The sequence below is a fragment of the Accipiter gentilis genome, chromosome 5 (assembly GCF_929443795.1).
Source record: "Accipiter gentilis chromosome 5, bAccGen1.1, whole genome shotgun sequence".
NCBI classification, from domain to species: Eukaryota; Metazoa; Chordata; class Aves; order Accipitriformes; family Accipitridae; genus Astur; species Astur gentilis.
In genome coordinates this window covers 46,282,595-46,294,525 of record NC_064884.1, presented here as the reverse complement: position 1 = coordinate 46,294,525, position 11,931 = coordinate 46,282,595, and the positions used below count along the sequence as shown (strand labels likewise).

The following is an 11,931-nucleotide window of genomic DNA, read 5'->3' as shown; positions in this document are numbered from 1 at the left end:
GTGACCTGGATGCCAAAACCAATGCTGAACAACACATGGGTGAAAGTCAGCCAATATTAGCATGGCTATATTAATATTATTAATAAAATGAAAGATTCAGATGACAAAACATTTTAATTATTTCCCTTCTTCCTCAACTCAGCATTCCAAGACTAAAAAATATGTTTAATATCTTTTTTAAAATGAACTTTTCTAGTGTTTTTTCTAAATTTAACACATTTCCCCTAGATTATTTGGAGAATTTCCATGGTGCTGGTTGGAACTGGGTCAGACCTATACAGAACCCAGCTACTTCTGAAATTCTCTGTGTTACTGTTTAAGAAATATTATGAAACATCTTGTGTGGCTGTCCTCTCTTGGCAGTGAATATTCATAGTTAACTGCAACATTTGGTACTCAGGAAATATCCTTTTCTCTTTTATTTTGGATAAATATTTGAATATTTTGTCTACCCTTGAAAGCAGCAAAACAAATACCATGGGATCTCCCTGCTGAAAGGGGGTGTTTTGATGCATGCAGGAGAAAGAGAATTAACAAATAGTCACTGGTACACTCAAGTGCACTATTCTTTTGTGCTCTCCAAGAGAAGAGCATTTTGAGGTCTAATGACCCAGACCTCAGCAGGTTCTTACTCAACTGACAGCCATGCAGAATGGGACAGGCCCTTGCTGCGGTGCACTTGCAGACAGGCAGCGTGGTCCAGGGTGGTCTCCTGGATCCGGTCCCAGGGACTGCAGGGCACCTGAATGAGGGGCACCCTCGCTTCTAGTCACAAAGGGGTTGAACAGGCTCTGTCAGATAGGACGGCTTTCCCACAGCTTTCACTTTCCAGGTAGACTCGCCCACGTCAGGGATGGATAATTGCTATGGTGTTTCATTCCCCGGGCACTCTCGGGTATTGTCGTTTTTTGTGTCACTGTTGTTTAGCTGTCATCACAAGTCAGACCTGATGATTCAGGAAGTAACATTTTTGATGTAGTTTTGAAACACGCTTCTGTTAACCAAAGCATCTTTCTGTTGTGGGATTTCTGGAGACAAACGCCTTTGGGGAAATATTTCCGGCTGAAAAAAACCACAGTACTAGCCAGGTCACAAGGAGGAAGAATAAACAGCCCTACTCCAGTGGCAACATCCACAAGGAATGGTATAAATAGAGGACTATGGGGACAGAGGGATCACAATCGGCTCCCGCAGTGATCTGTGCAGTTTGCCTTGGGCTCCGAGTTGGATCCTTACGCTCTCACTATGAGCTGTGCCGTCAGGCAGGTCATTACTGCCTGTTCCCAAGGCAGAAGCAGCGCGGGCAGCTCTGCAGCTGGTAGTGGAAGAAAGGTCTCCTCTGCCTCCTCAGGAAGACATGCTGCCTATGACTTAGGTGGTGCGGTTGGCAATTTTTCTGGTGGCAGTTTAAGCGAGGGATTACTTGGGAAGCAGCTGAGTGCCGGCAGTGCTGCTGGTGGGAGCTTTGGAGCTACCCAGAGGGCTTGTTCTACCCTTGGATTCAGCAGTGGAGGCATCTGCACTCGAAGCGTTGGTGGTGGTTTCACCAGGGCCAGCGCTGGTTGCGGTGATGGGATCTTATTCGCTAATAACGAAAAGGCAACGATGCAGAACCTCAATGACCGCTTGGCCTCCTACCTGGACAAGGTGCGACTCCTGGAGGGAGACAATGCCGACCTTGAGTGCAAGATCAGGGAGTGGTATGCCAAGGTAGGGCCCAGCTGCGAACCACGGGACTACAGCTGTTTTCATAAGGAAATCGAAGACCTTCAAAACCAGGTAAATAATTGTTTTTCAAGAAAATCCTAAGTATTTCTTTGGGCTTTGCTTTCACGTGCGGATAGACCAGTGTCAAATGGCAGAGGCAACAGCTATGTCTCTGGAGGTGCAGATGAAGAAGTACTTTATATGAAAACGGACAGTTTGAGGGAGAAGAACGCTGCATTTACAGAGAGCTGAAGTTTCAGCAAAGCCTGCTCCAACAAGCTGGCACGCAGGTTTCCCCACTGTAATGCCATCTAACTGATTAACAATCCCAATGTATGGAACCATTATAAAATAAGTGGGTTGCATTACCCTGGCTGGGTGTTTCCTCCAGGCCCTTCTGGAGCCAGAGGAAGCTGCAAGCCCGAATCTCTCTTCTGCGTTTTCTTTTCCAGATCCTATGTGCAGCCATGGAGACTAACAAAATCCTTCTGAATATTGATAACAACAGGATGACTGCTGATGACTTCCGAGTGAAGTGAGTACGGTCCTGTGCTGGACTGAGGGGTTCACACTGCCCGTGGAAGGGTAGGTGAGCAGTAGTGATGGGGAAATCCTAACCCTTTGCTTGTCATGCTGCCGTATTAAAATGCAGATCTCTGTGAAAGGCGTGGATACCATTGACAATGTTCATAGCATTGTGTGCCTGAAGTGAAAGAACGTGATCCTAAATTTTTTCCTCACAAACTCAACTCAAAGGCTTGCCATGGTTTACTGACATGCTGACCTTTCTTTGTTGGCTGTGGCTTAAGGTACGAGACTGAATGTGGTCTCCGGCAAAATGTAGATACAGACATTTGCAACTTACGCCCGGTCCTGGATCAGCTGGCCAGCTGCAAGACCGACCTGCAGCTACAGTGTGAGGCTTTGACTGAAGAGATGTGTTGTCTCAAGACAAACCACGAGGAGGTTAGATTGCCCCTTACTCTTAAAGAATTAAGAAGAAAGAAGAAGGGAAGTCCCCCCAAGCGTCAGCATTACTGATATGGTGTGCGTATTCTCTGCAGGAAATGAACTGTCTGAGGAAACAGGCGACCGGAGATGTGAGCGTGGAGGTCAATGCCTGTCCTGGCCCAGACCTGAGGAAGATCCTGGAGGATCTGAGGTGCCAGTACGAAACGCTGATGGAGCGCAACCGCAAAGAGACTGAGCAGTGGTATGCCTGCAAGGTACTATATACATGCAGAGCTGTACCCTACTCTGCCTGTTGGGGGGAAAGGGAAAAATGAGAAATTAAGAACACTTACTGGAGCTGTCTTAATATCAGCAATTGTGTCACAGATGTGCTCAGCATCTAATTGTACTGCCCAATTTTAGTGTTCTTCTGTTCATGGCAGACAGGCCACTGCATGGTGTTAGAGGGTCACAACGGAATAAATGGGGGGGCTTCAGATTTGGAAATACTCAAGTGCACTGCAGAGCTTGCACAAGCAGTGTAGTGAAGCCCCTGCCACAATGCAATGCTTTGGGGAGGTGAGGAAAGGGCTGCTCTTTTCTAACTTTGCAGGTGGAGGAGGTGAATCTGGAGGTCATCACAAGCAGCCAGGAGATCGAGTCAAGCAACAAACAGGTCACTGAGCTGAGACGTCAGCTGCAGGCCTTGGAAATCAATGTACAAGCCCAGCTCACCATGGTAGGTGATGCCACTATGATTCACATCTCAGACTCCCCAGCTCTCTTTAGAAAGCTACATGACCAGAGTCATACCTGTAACCAGATGGGCTAAGCTTGCAGCATACCCAGGTACCTTTATGTTGTTTCCATTCTCAGAAAGAAAACCTGGAATCCTCTTTGGCGGAAACTGAATGTCGCTACAACAAATACCTGGCTGAACTACAGAATCAGATCTCCTGCGTGGAGCAGCGCCTGGCTGAAATACGAGCAGAAATGGAGTGCCAGAACCAGGAATACAAGACCCTCCTGGACGTCAAATGCCGTTTGGAGCAGGAGATTCAGACCTACCACTGCCTGCTGGAGGGGGGACAGCACGACATCATGTACGCAGACTACAGATAGACCCGGGCACTGTAAAATCTCTATGCTTTGACTCACAGGGATATGAAAATTTGTGATACAAATGGTAAAAGCAACACTGTGGTGAGGAACCAGTACTGACCTGTTACCAGACAGGGCCTCTCAGCAAACCACAAGGCATTTGAGGATTTGGCTCTGATGACTGTCCAGAGTGCAAGCCAGAGACCATTCCTCTAACTTGGGCCAGTGAAGGCGGCTGGGAGAGGCCCCCAGAGCTCTCCGAGCCACCTGAGCAAGGTGCAGCATCACAGCTTGTTGAAGGGCGGTTTCACTGTGAGCTGGGCAAGGTTTTTTATGAACACTGTCATTTAACTGAGCTTTATAGGCTTTGCCACAGCTAGACAGGATTAGGGACTGGCAGTTAAATTAACTGAAACAATAAATTATCTAAACATTTTCAGTTTCACACAACAATTTTAATTAAAGTTTTGGGAAATTTAATTTGTATGCAAAGCAGTTGGCTCTTCCCTGCCTCCCATTGACTGAGATTTTGAAACAGTGAGCCATGCTGTTAATCTCATAAATGGCTGCATACACACATAACCAGCCTGAGCACCCACCTGCTCCATTAGTTTGGAAAAAGAGGTATTTTAATGGTGGTGCCCTGAGGTGGGCTCTCCTGGACTCTCCAGTCCTAAATTAGTTACATGAAAAATCAGGGTTTGTTCCAAAATGCCAGTTGCAATGGATGAAATTACACTGTCAGAGCTTGTCTCAGAGTCTCTGGTAATCCTGAGCGTGTCGAGATGGAAAAGCAATAGCTGTCAACAGGCAGGCGGGATGGAGGATGTGCTAATTGCTGCTCTTATGACCCTCGTGGTTCGAAGGGGAAGTGGCCAATAGTGACTGAAGAGACACAGCTAAAGCCAATGCTCCAGGTCACGGGGCAGATCTCCAGGGCGTGAATGTCGGGGACTTTGGTTACCAGAGCTGTCTCCTTTCCACAGAGGGCCAGTGGGAAGAGGAGCCCCTGCAACATCAGCTGGAAGAGGCGGTGGGCTTAAAGCCAGCCTGTGTCAGCCATGCCTGCCCTAAGCCTGTGCCCTCTTGGTGAGGATGTGTAAGGTGAGGTGTCCTCTAGAAGCCTGTGAGTGTGACTGTGAGCTGCTTCTTTAGTCCTGCTATGTACCTGGGGGAGGGGAGGATGAGACATCTCCAGGCTTTTCTAGGTGGTAGAGTACGGGGATTAATTGGGCTATGGTAGAAAGCAGTGGCAAGGGATGCAGCTATAGGGCATTTATAAACTTATGCATAGAAAATATGTTTGACACCGGGGGGGTTACTAGTAGTAAATGTGTTTATAAGACTTTCAGCACAACATGAAAATGAGGAACTGGGAGGGAGAATCAGTCACGAGTCTTTCAACAAGTATATAAAATTAAGCAAGCTAGGGAGAAGAGGGAAAAGAAAGGTCAGTACAAGAGCAAGGGGGATGCAAGACAAAGGCATGGTATGCAGACAAAAGCCCTGACAAAGTAATACTCCCTGCTCTCCCTTGGCAGGTCACTGCAGACAACAGAGCTTCCCTGCCAGCCCCACTGCACATCCCCCTGAGGAGGTCTCTTGAAGAGCAAACCATTTGGAAAAAGCAAGGCAAAAATGACCCGACAGTTCTCAGTTCTGCTTATAGCACCAATTGGAAGCGTCTTTGCAGAATGGCTGCCTTCCTGCCACCCACGCTGCCTGCTGTCTTCATCCTCTGATGCTGCTTTGATCCGATCCCTTGTCTTCACTTGGGCTAAACTGTTTTGTGGTCAGTTGTCTAACAACTACCAAAGCTTGTCTCTAATAAAACTTTGCTACTACTGACACAGCCTTGAACCTTGAAATAATTTCTACAAGTAAATTAACGATTAAAAATTGTTAAGCAGATAGAGTTATTGTACAATGTTGGTTAGAAATCCATCTTTGATCTATATCCACAAAGCAATCATTACAAAGAAAAAGAAAAATAAGCAATGTTCCCATCTGCTGCACTGCTGCTGAATTCAGTGGCTGTAGGATGGAGGGGCAGCTGCAGGAGGATGGAGGAAAGGGACCAGCTGATGCTGTGGAAAGGGACATTTGCCACTGGAGGAGGAAGCATAAGCTAAGACATGAAGTAGAAGGTGATGAGGAAAGAAACATTCAGGGAGGCTGGACAGAGTGCAGGGAAGGGGTTTCAAGGCAGTCTGACTGACAATCTTCTATTGAAAGAGACTTCTGAGTGCAAATTGAGTTTTCATTAAAGTAGGTGTGTGCTAATATAATATAATATAATGTAATATAATAATACAATATACAACACCTTTGAGTTATTATGAATATGCAGTAACAGGATAAGATCAAGAACAATAAGTTTTCCCAAATAATACTGAAGTGGTAATTTTGAAAGCAAGGCTCTGCTGGACTTGACACACCCTTCTGGTAGAGGAAAACAATTCCCAGAGAAAATGCTAAATAAAGAACCTTTAAATGGATTTTAAAAAAAGGCAAACAGGAAGAACCAGCTGGCAACATGTGGGAAGATAAAAGGGTGAGACAAATTAATATGTGGGAGAGAATTTTTTTAAAAGTAAGATACAATAAACAGCCAGAAAAAAAAAAAGAAGATGCTGGTATTTATTTTATTACCACAGAGAAAGGAATTACTAAGACATTCAGGAACACAACTGCATTTTGCTGCTTGTGCAAGCAAAGACTCAAGATCCAGCCTGTCCCATCTCACTGGTAGTAGTGTCTAACAAATGCGTCAGACAGACTTGAGTGGTGCTTACAGTCTTTGCTCTTTATTATGTGGCTCTGTTAGCCTTTTTCTGTAATGAACTATTGGATGAGGTTTGACGACTAACCTTATACAGAGGTCTAACAAGAAGGCTTCTAGCAAGAAGACTTCAGGGGATACAATGAGTCTGAATTAGTGTCTATTTCTAAAGAAAGAAACAGCTCAGATGTTTCTGGAATGACAACACGGGACAAGCTAAAGCTTGACCACACAGAGCTATTCTCTTGGCAAAAATCACAGCAAAGATGGCACTTCTGTTTCTTGCTCTGGGTCTTTGCTCTGCAGAAAGCCGTGTCTGCTCATCTGTCACCTCTCATGCCCTAAGCCTTCAGCTCCAAGTCACATGTCATGTCTGTATGACTGCACCAGCACAGAGGGCCAGGGGCTAAGCAATCCACGGACCGGCTCCAGCTGTCCCTTTTGGGGATAGACTCTCCCCAGGATCTGTCCAAGTAACAGACACTTGTTAGCCCTGTGGGGGTAATTGCACTAATGAGCTTCTGGACAAGGCTCAATGTTAAATACTTTCTCTGCTAAGTTCTGTATCTCCCATTCCTGCAACTCTAATTATACTGTGCATTTCAGTATTATTTAATCTGCCTGAGTGTTTATGTAGCACCTCTGAGGTCACTGCATTAAATGCTATGCAGAAATAAAAAGATGCCTTCCCTGCCCAATGAGTTTATAACCTGGACAGTAATGAAAAATGATGACTGTGGAAACAGCACAGGAAGAGATGGGGAAGAGAAGATAAATGAAATGCAGAGAACGCAGTGCACGGGACAACAGGACAAGAAGTGACCTGCGACACTGACTGCAGGCAAACTTCTATCATATTTCACATATGCAGCCACTCACACGAGCACACAGATAATGCAGCTTGTAAGAGCTCGTTCTTTTCTCTTTTAACGTGCAAATCTTGTAAAGCAAGAATGAATGAGTATGTCAAAGACAAACAGAGACTTAGGCTGAAGGTGTAAGATTGGGAGAGGAATCTAAGGATAAAAAGAGCAAGGGTGGGTACCCCAGAGAGAAGAAGGGGAGTTATATCAGCACTTGACTGGTAAGCAGAAGCTATCAGCATCACAACTGGTGGCTGTAGATGAAATGTACTGTGGTTGCTCCAGCAGATGTGGTCTGTGTGTTACAGAGAGAGCAAACACATGTGAATTACAACACCATCAGAAAAAAATCCCTGAGGAGTGAATACACCAGAGGTTTAAGACATCAGTGAAGAAAGAAAACAAGCAGTTTTGCAAATGGTCAATGCTGGAAATCAGCCACGAGTTAAGGACTGCACTGCACAAGCAATTATACCTGATTACAGGCACCATGCGTTTTTAATAGTACGTCGTATTCTGATGTGATGTATAAACTATAATTTCTCTATAAAAGTCTATTTTATAAAGTATGCAGACAGGTACAGTCTCACTCACACCCATAGTAACTATCTGTGAGGTTTGTATTTTTGTTTACTGGCTTGTATAACATTTATAAAGAATTATATAGATGAGTAAATTACTACTATAATCAAGCAGGAGATTTCTCAGCTCAGTACACTGAATAATATAATTTAAGCTGCCAGTATGAACCACATATTGACACTGTATTGAAATTAAGAGACATTTTAGTACAAATATGAAATAAAGATAAAAAGAAGACACTGGGGAGGCTCTGTCTGGCCTACACCTTTGGGTGCCTGTCTCTCTTGTACCGCTGTATGGTGTCTGAGCACAGGAAGCACCTGAATACTCCAGTTCTGCTTGTCAGGTTCTGGTTTGACGCACGTGGCTCTGCCGGCAGGGACTGCAGGCTAAAGCCTTGTTTTTCATCCCAACCTGCACTGCACTCAGCTGTCCACGCAGGAGTGAAATTGCTGTAGTTTTGTTCACCCACCAGTATTCCCATCTGTCCTAATACAAATTCTCTTGTACTCTTCTTTGCCATGATAATCAGTAGTTTTTCCAGAGATGTAAATGCTGGGAAGTCTGGCTGCACTGTCATGGTCTGATAGGTGCTGGAAGGAAATTAAAACCCTTCACAAAATGAATCAGGGAAGACTGTGAGCTTCAGTAGGAAGAAATCTGGTTCTGCCCACCTCTATGTTCTGCTGAACTTCTACTTCATCACTAGCAAATGTTCAGAGGTAGTCTGAAGATGTGAACAGTCAGCAAGAAAGAAACTGACACAGAGTAATCACCTTGGTCTCTGAGGCGTATTTAAGACCTAGGATCATGCTGTTACCAAACTCATTGTGATAATTATTTCACTTGCCTTACAGGAATTTTGCTAAACATGGTGGTATAAACCAATGAGTCATTAGCCAGAAAAAAGTCATGGTCTGCATTTGAAAGATGGGAGCATGAGGTCTGGAGCCGGCTCAGTATCACATCAAAGAAGTGTTTAATAAGTGATGCCTAATGGCTATTATGCAAATTATTAATGGTAATTACAAGTGACAAGATAAAATCATACTCCAGTGTGGTTGCACAAACATCACTGAAGCAATGCTTATGAAAGCAAAGTTCTGTCAAATTAGACACACCCTTCTTGTAGTTGACACAAGAAAACATTATCAATTTTGATAAGTGAGCAGAGCATGGAAAAGACAGGCTGACATTTTGCAAAAAGGCTGTGCACTGGGAAAGTCGCAGTTGCCAGGGGACCAAACTCTACTGCCCACAACACCACTGAAAATGTAACATCCTCCCACCTTCTCCAGAGCTGCCCATCACTATGTGTCAATATTTACACTTACTACCTCTTCGTCCACCTTCAGATCTCTCTTTCATAATGCCCACAAGACTTAACAGTGTTTGCACTGACATTGTGCTGAGACCACTGCTAATCACGCTGGCTAACAGCCTGTCACTGCTTCCTTTACTTCCATCTGTATGAAACCATTTGTTTCCTCCTGTCTTACATTTAGGTTGGAAATATTGGGGCATTTTTATGACTTAGACTTGCACAGTCCTTTCCTGTGCACTGCTCTGCACCAAGGCTATGCCCCTAGGGTACAGGAATACAAATAATAACAAAAGTGGAGGTAAATAAATCAGTTTAGTGGGGAAAAAAGCTGGTATTGATGGAAATTTCAGAACAAGATGGTGGCTCACAGCTAGAGAAAGCAGAGAGCTATATAGCCAGCAAACACACACACACCTCTGCCCAGTCCGTGGCGAGGTCTCAGTGCCGAGCCTCGGAGCCCTGACACGTTCGTAAGGAGCTGGGCAATACCATACTGCTTGGAGTGAAACTACCACGTGGCCACAGCTGCAGCTATACAGCACAGAGCAAGAAAAAAAATCTAACTGGTTTTAAAATACAGTCTGGTTAGTCAGGGACTGGCTTTTGGATGCATTTGCTGTATCAGTCCCATGTTCATGTCCCAGTGAAACTGGCAGGAGCCCAGTAAAGCTCCAAAGAATGTAATTATATCACAAATATGAGTACTTTGGAAGAATTATATGATAGTTTCTAATCTTCACTGGTAAAATGTGATTTGGTAGCCTGTGGACCTTTTTGCCAGGACATATGTAAAAGGTTGTACAATGCTGCAAACAAGTTTGTTTTGTGGAGCAAGACCTAATTCCTTCTTCCTATTAGGCAACTGCTGAAAGAAGGAGGTGTAGGTGCTTCTTGCTCACCCATAGAGAAATGTCCAATACCTGCAATGTCTCCTCCTAAACCTAAGTGAAAGGGAAAGAAAGGCAACCCTAACCCAGAGCACTGCTCTCTTTAGATTGCTATCAGGTAACTTCTTCTGAAAACCTACACAGCAGAAGCAAAGCTCCAAGCAATCCAGACATTATATTAATTTCTGTTGGCTCTTACAGCCACACCTGGTCTTCAATTATATTCCTCAAAATGACGGATGAAAGCCAGATTTACTCCCTATCCTCCTTTTTGCTCATGATTTTCATTATTGTGAGTCTAGGCTGTGTGGGGAGCATGGGGGATGTGTTTCTAGGGGGAGGATGGACTTGAATTTCAGGCACTGCAGTCTTAGCTAGGAATCTGAGCTCTGACAGACTCCGGCTCTGTTCTTGAGCAAGTTATTTCACTGCACCATAGGAATAATGAATATTCTAGGATGCTGCCAGTCTTGGGTAGGCGTCTTTTTATCATTTCTGATCTAAGTAAAGAAATAAATTATCTCACTGGATAATGGAGAGTCCTAACTTATGCTGGTAAGAAGACAATCACATCTATACATGCTTGGGGACTTTCTCCTACCATGGTGACAGAAGCCACCTAACTTCCCACCAGTAAATGAGAGGGGGCTGAGTGTATGAGTGTAGGTTTTCTCTGCCCTTCTGTCTGGAGGTGATGGCTGCTCTCAGGGCTCCCTGTCAGGTGTCACATGCACCACCAAAGAGGATTTATCACAACTGCTACTGTAAATATGGACATACTTGAGTCAAAGGTTACTTGTGAGTAAGAATTGCTTGGAAATTCCACCCTGTAGGGAACAGAAGCCTATGTCCCCTGGAGAGCAGAATATCTTCTCATTACAGCAGTCTGCTGGAGAAAGATACTTGCACTGGTGGAGCCAGTTCGCCGAACACTCATCTGGCTATTGCTTGTTTGGTTTTGGAGATCGCGCTCCCATGACTGGTCAGGCTGTGCTAATGCCTGCTACTACTCTGAGAAACTCAGTTAAGAAATGCAAAAAGCTTTTCTCCTTCTAATTTTGTGCTCAGCACAATTTTAGTAATGGCAAGGACCTGCGGGATCGCATCTCAGTCCATCCAGGAAACTGGATATATCGCTCATGGATACTCCCTTTCCTGTCATCTCTTTCTTTATCTATGGTCACCACAAATTGAGGCAGCATGGACAGCAATTAAAGTAATTGAAAAATAACTTCAGAGCAGTATTTCATACACTTCAGTTACATCAAGTCTGTGTAACATCTAGACACAGAGGACTTCCAACATTTACCAGACCTGATCTTTGCAGACTGTGAGCAACTTGACTTCTTGTGTTTGCATGACCAGAGAAATATAAGACACAAATGGGGAACTAAACCCATGGGGAACTACCTCAGTGATTTAAGAAATCTCACAGTAAAGCATGTGTTAGACCTACTGTCTGTCACTGAGCCAGGTGACAGACATCTACACCATGATATCCCTGGTCTTTTCACTACTACAGTCACTCTTATTCACACTTTTCAGAAGTGAGAATTTATATTAATTTCCCATTTTTGTTCCACGTACTCTACCATAGCATGTGATATAAAAATGTTTACTGGACTAAGAATAAAATAAATACAAATTAATAAAAGATAAAAGGCACTTTGATGTTATAAATACCAATGTTTCTCCTTTGTACATAATCGAGGGCAACTTTTTTTCTTGACTTGT

The 11,931-nt window shown here is 44.3% G+C and overlaps 1 protein-coding gene across 1 annotated transcript; it reads left to right on the top strand.

Moving 5' to 3' along the window:
- Positions 1-1,245: 1,245 nt before the first annotated feature.
- On the top strand, positions 1,246-5,607 carry LOC126038582 (keratin, type I cytoskeletal 19-like). Its single transcript, XM_049800470.1, has 8 exons — positions 1,246-1,779; positions 2,160-2,242; positions 2,517-2,673; positions 2,772-2,933; positions 3,272-3,397; positions 3,535-3,761; positions 4,746-4,863; positions 5,301-5,607. Exons 1-7 carry the CDS (start codon positions 1,246-1,248, stop codon positions 4,831-4,833), a joined length of 1,377 nt encoding a protein of 458 aa, XP_049656427.1. The 3' UTR covers positions 4,834-4,863; positions 5,301-5,607.
- Positions 5,608-11,931: the final 6,324 nt, after the last annotated feature.

Coding starts and splice junctions, on each gene's coding strand:
- LOC126038582 (XM_049800470.1), top strand. CDS start 1,246: ATGAGCTGTGCCGTCAGGCAGGTCATTACTGCCTGTTCCCAAGGCAGA. Junction 2,934..3,271: donor AGCAGTGGTATGCCTGCAAG/GTACTATATACA, acceptor CTAACTTTGCAG/GTGGAGGAGGTGAATCTGGA. Junction 3,398..3,534: donor TACAAGCCCAGCTCACCATG/GTAGGTGATGCC, acceptor TTCCATTCTCAG/AAAGAAAACCTGGAATCCTC.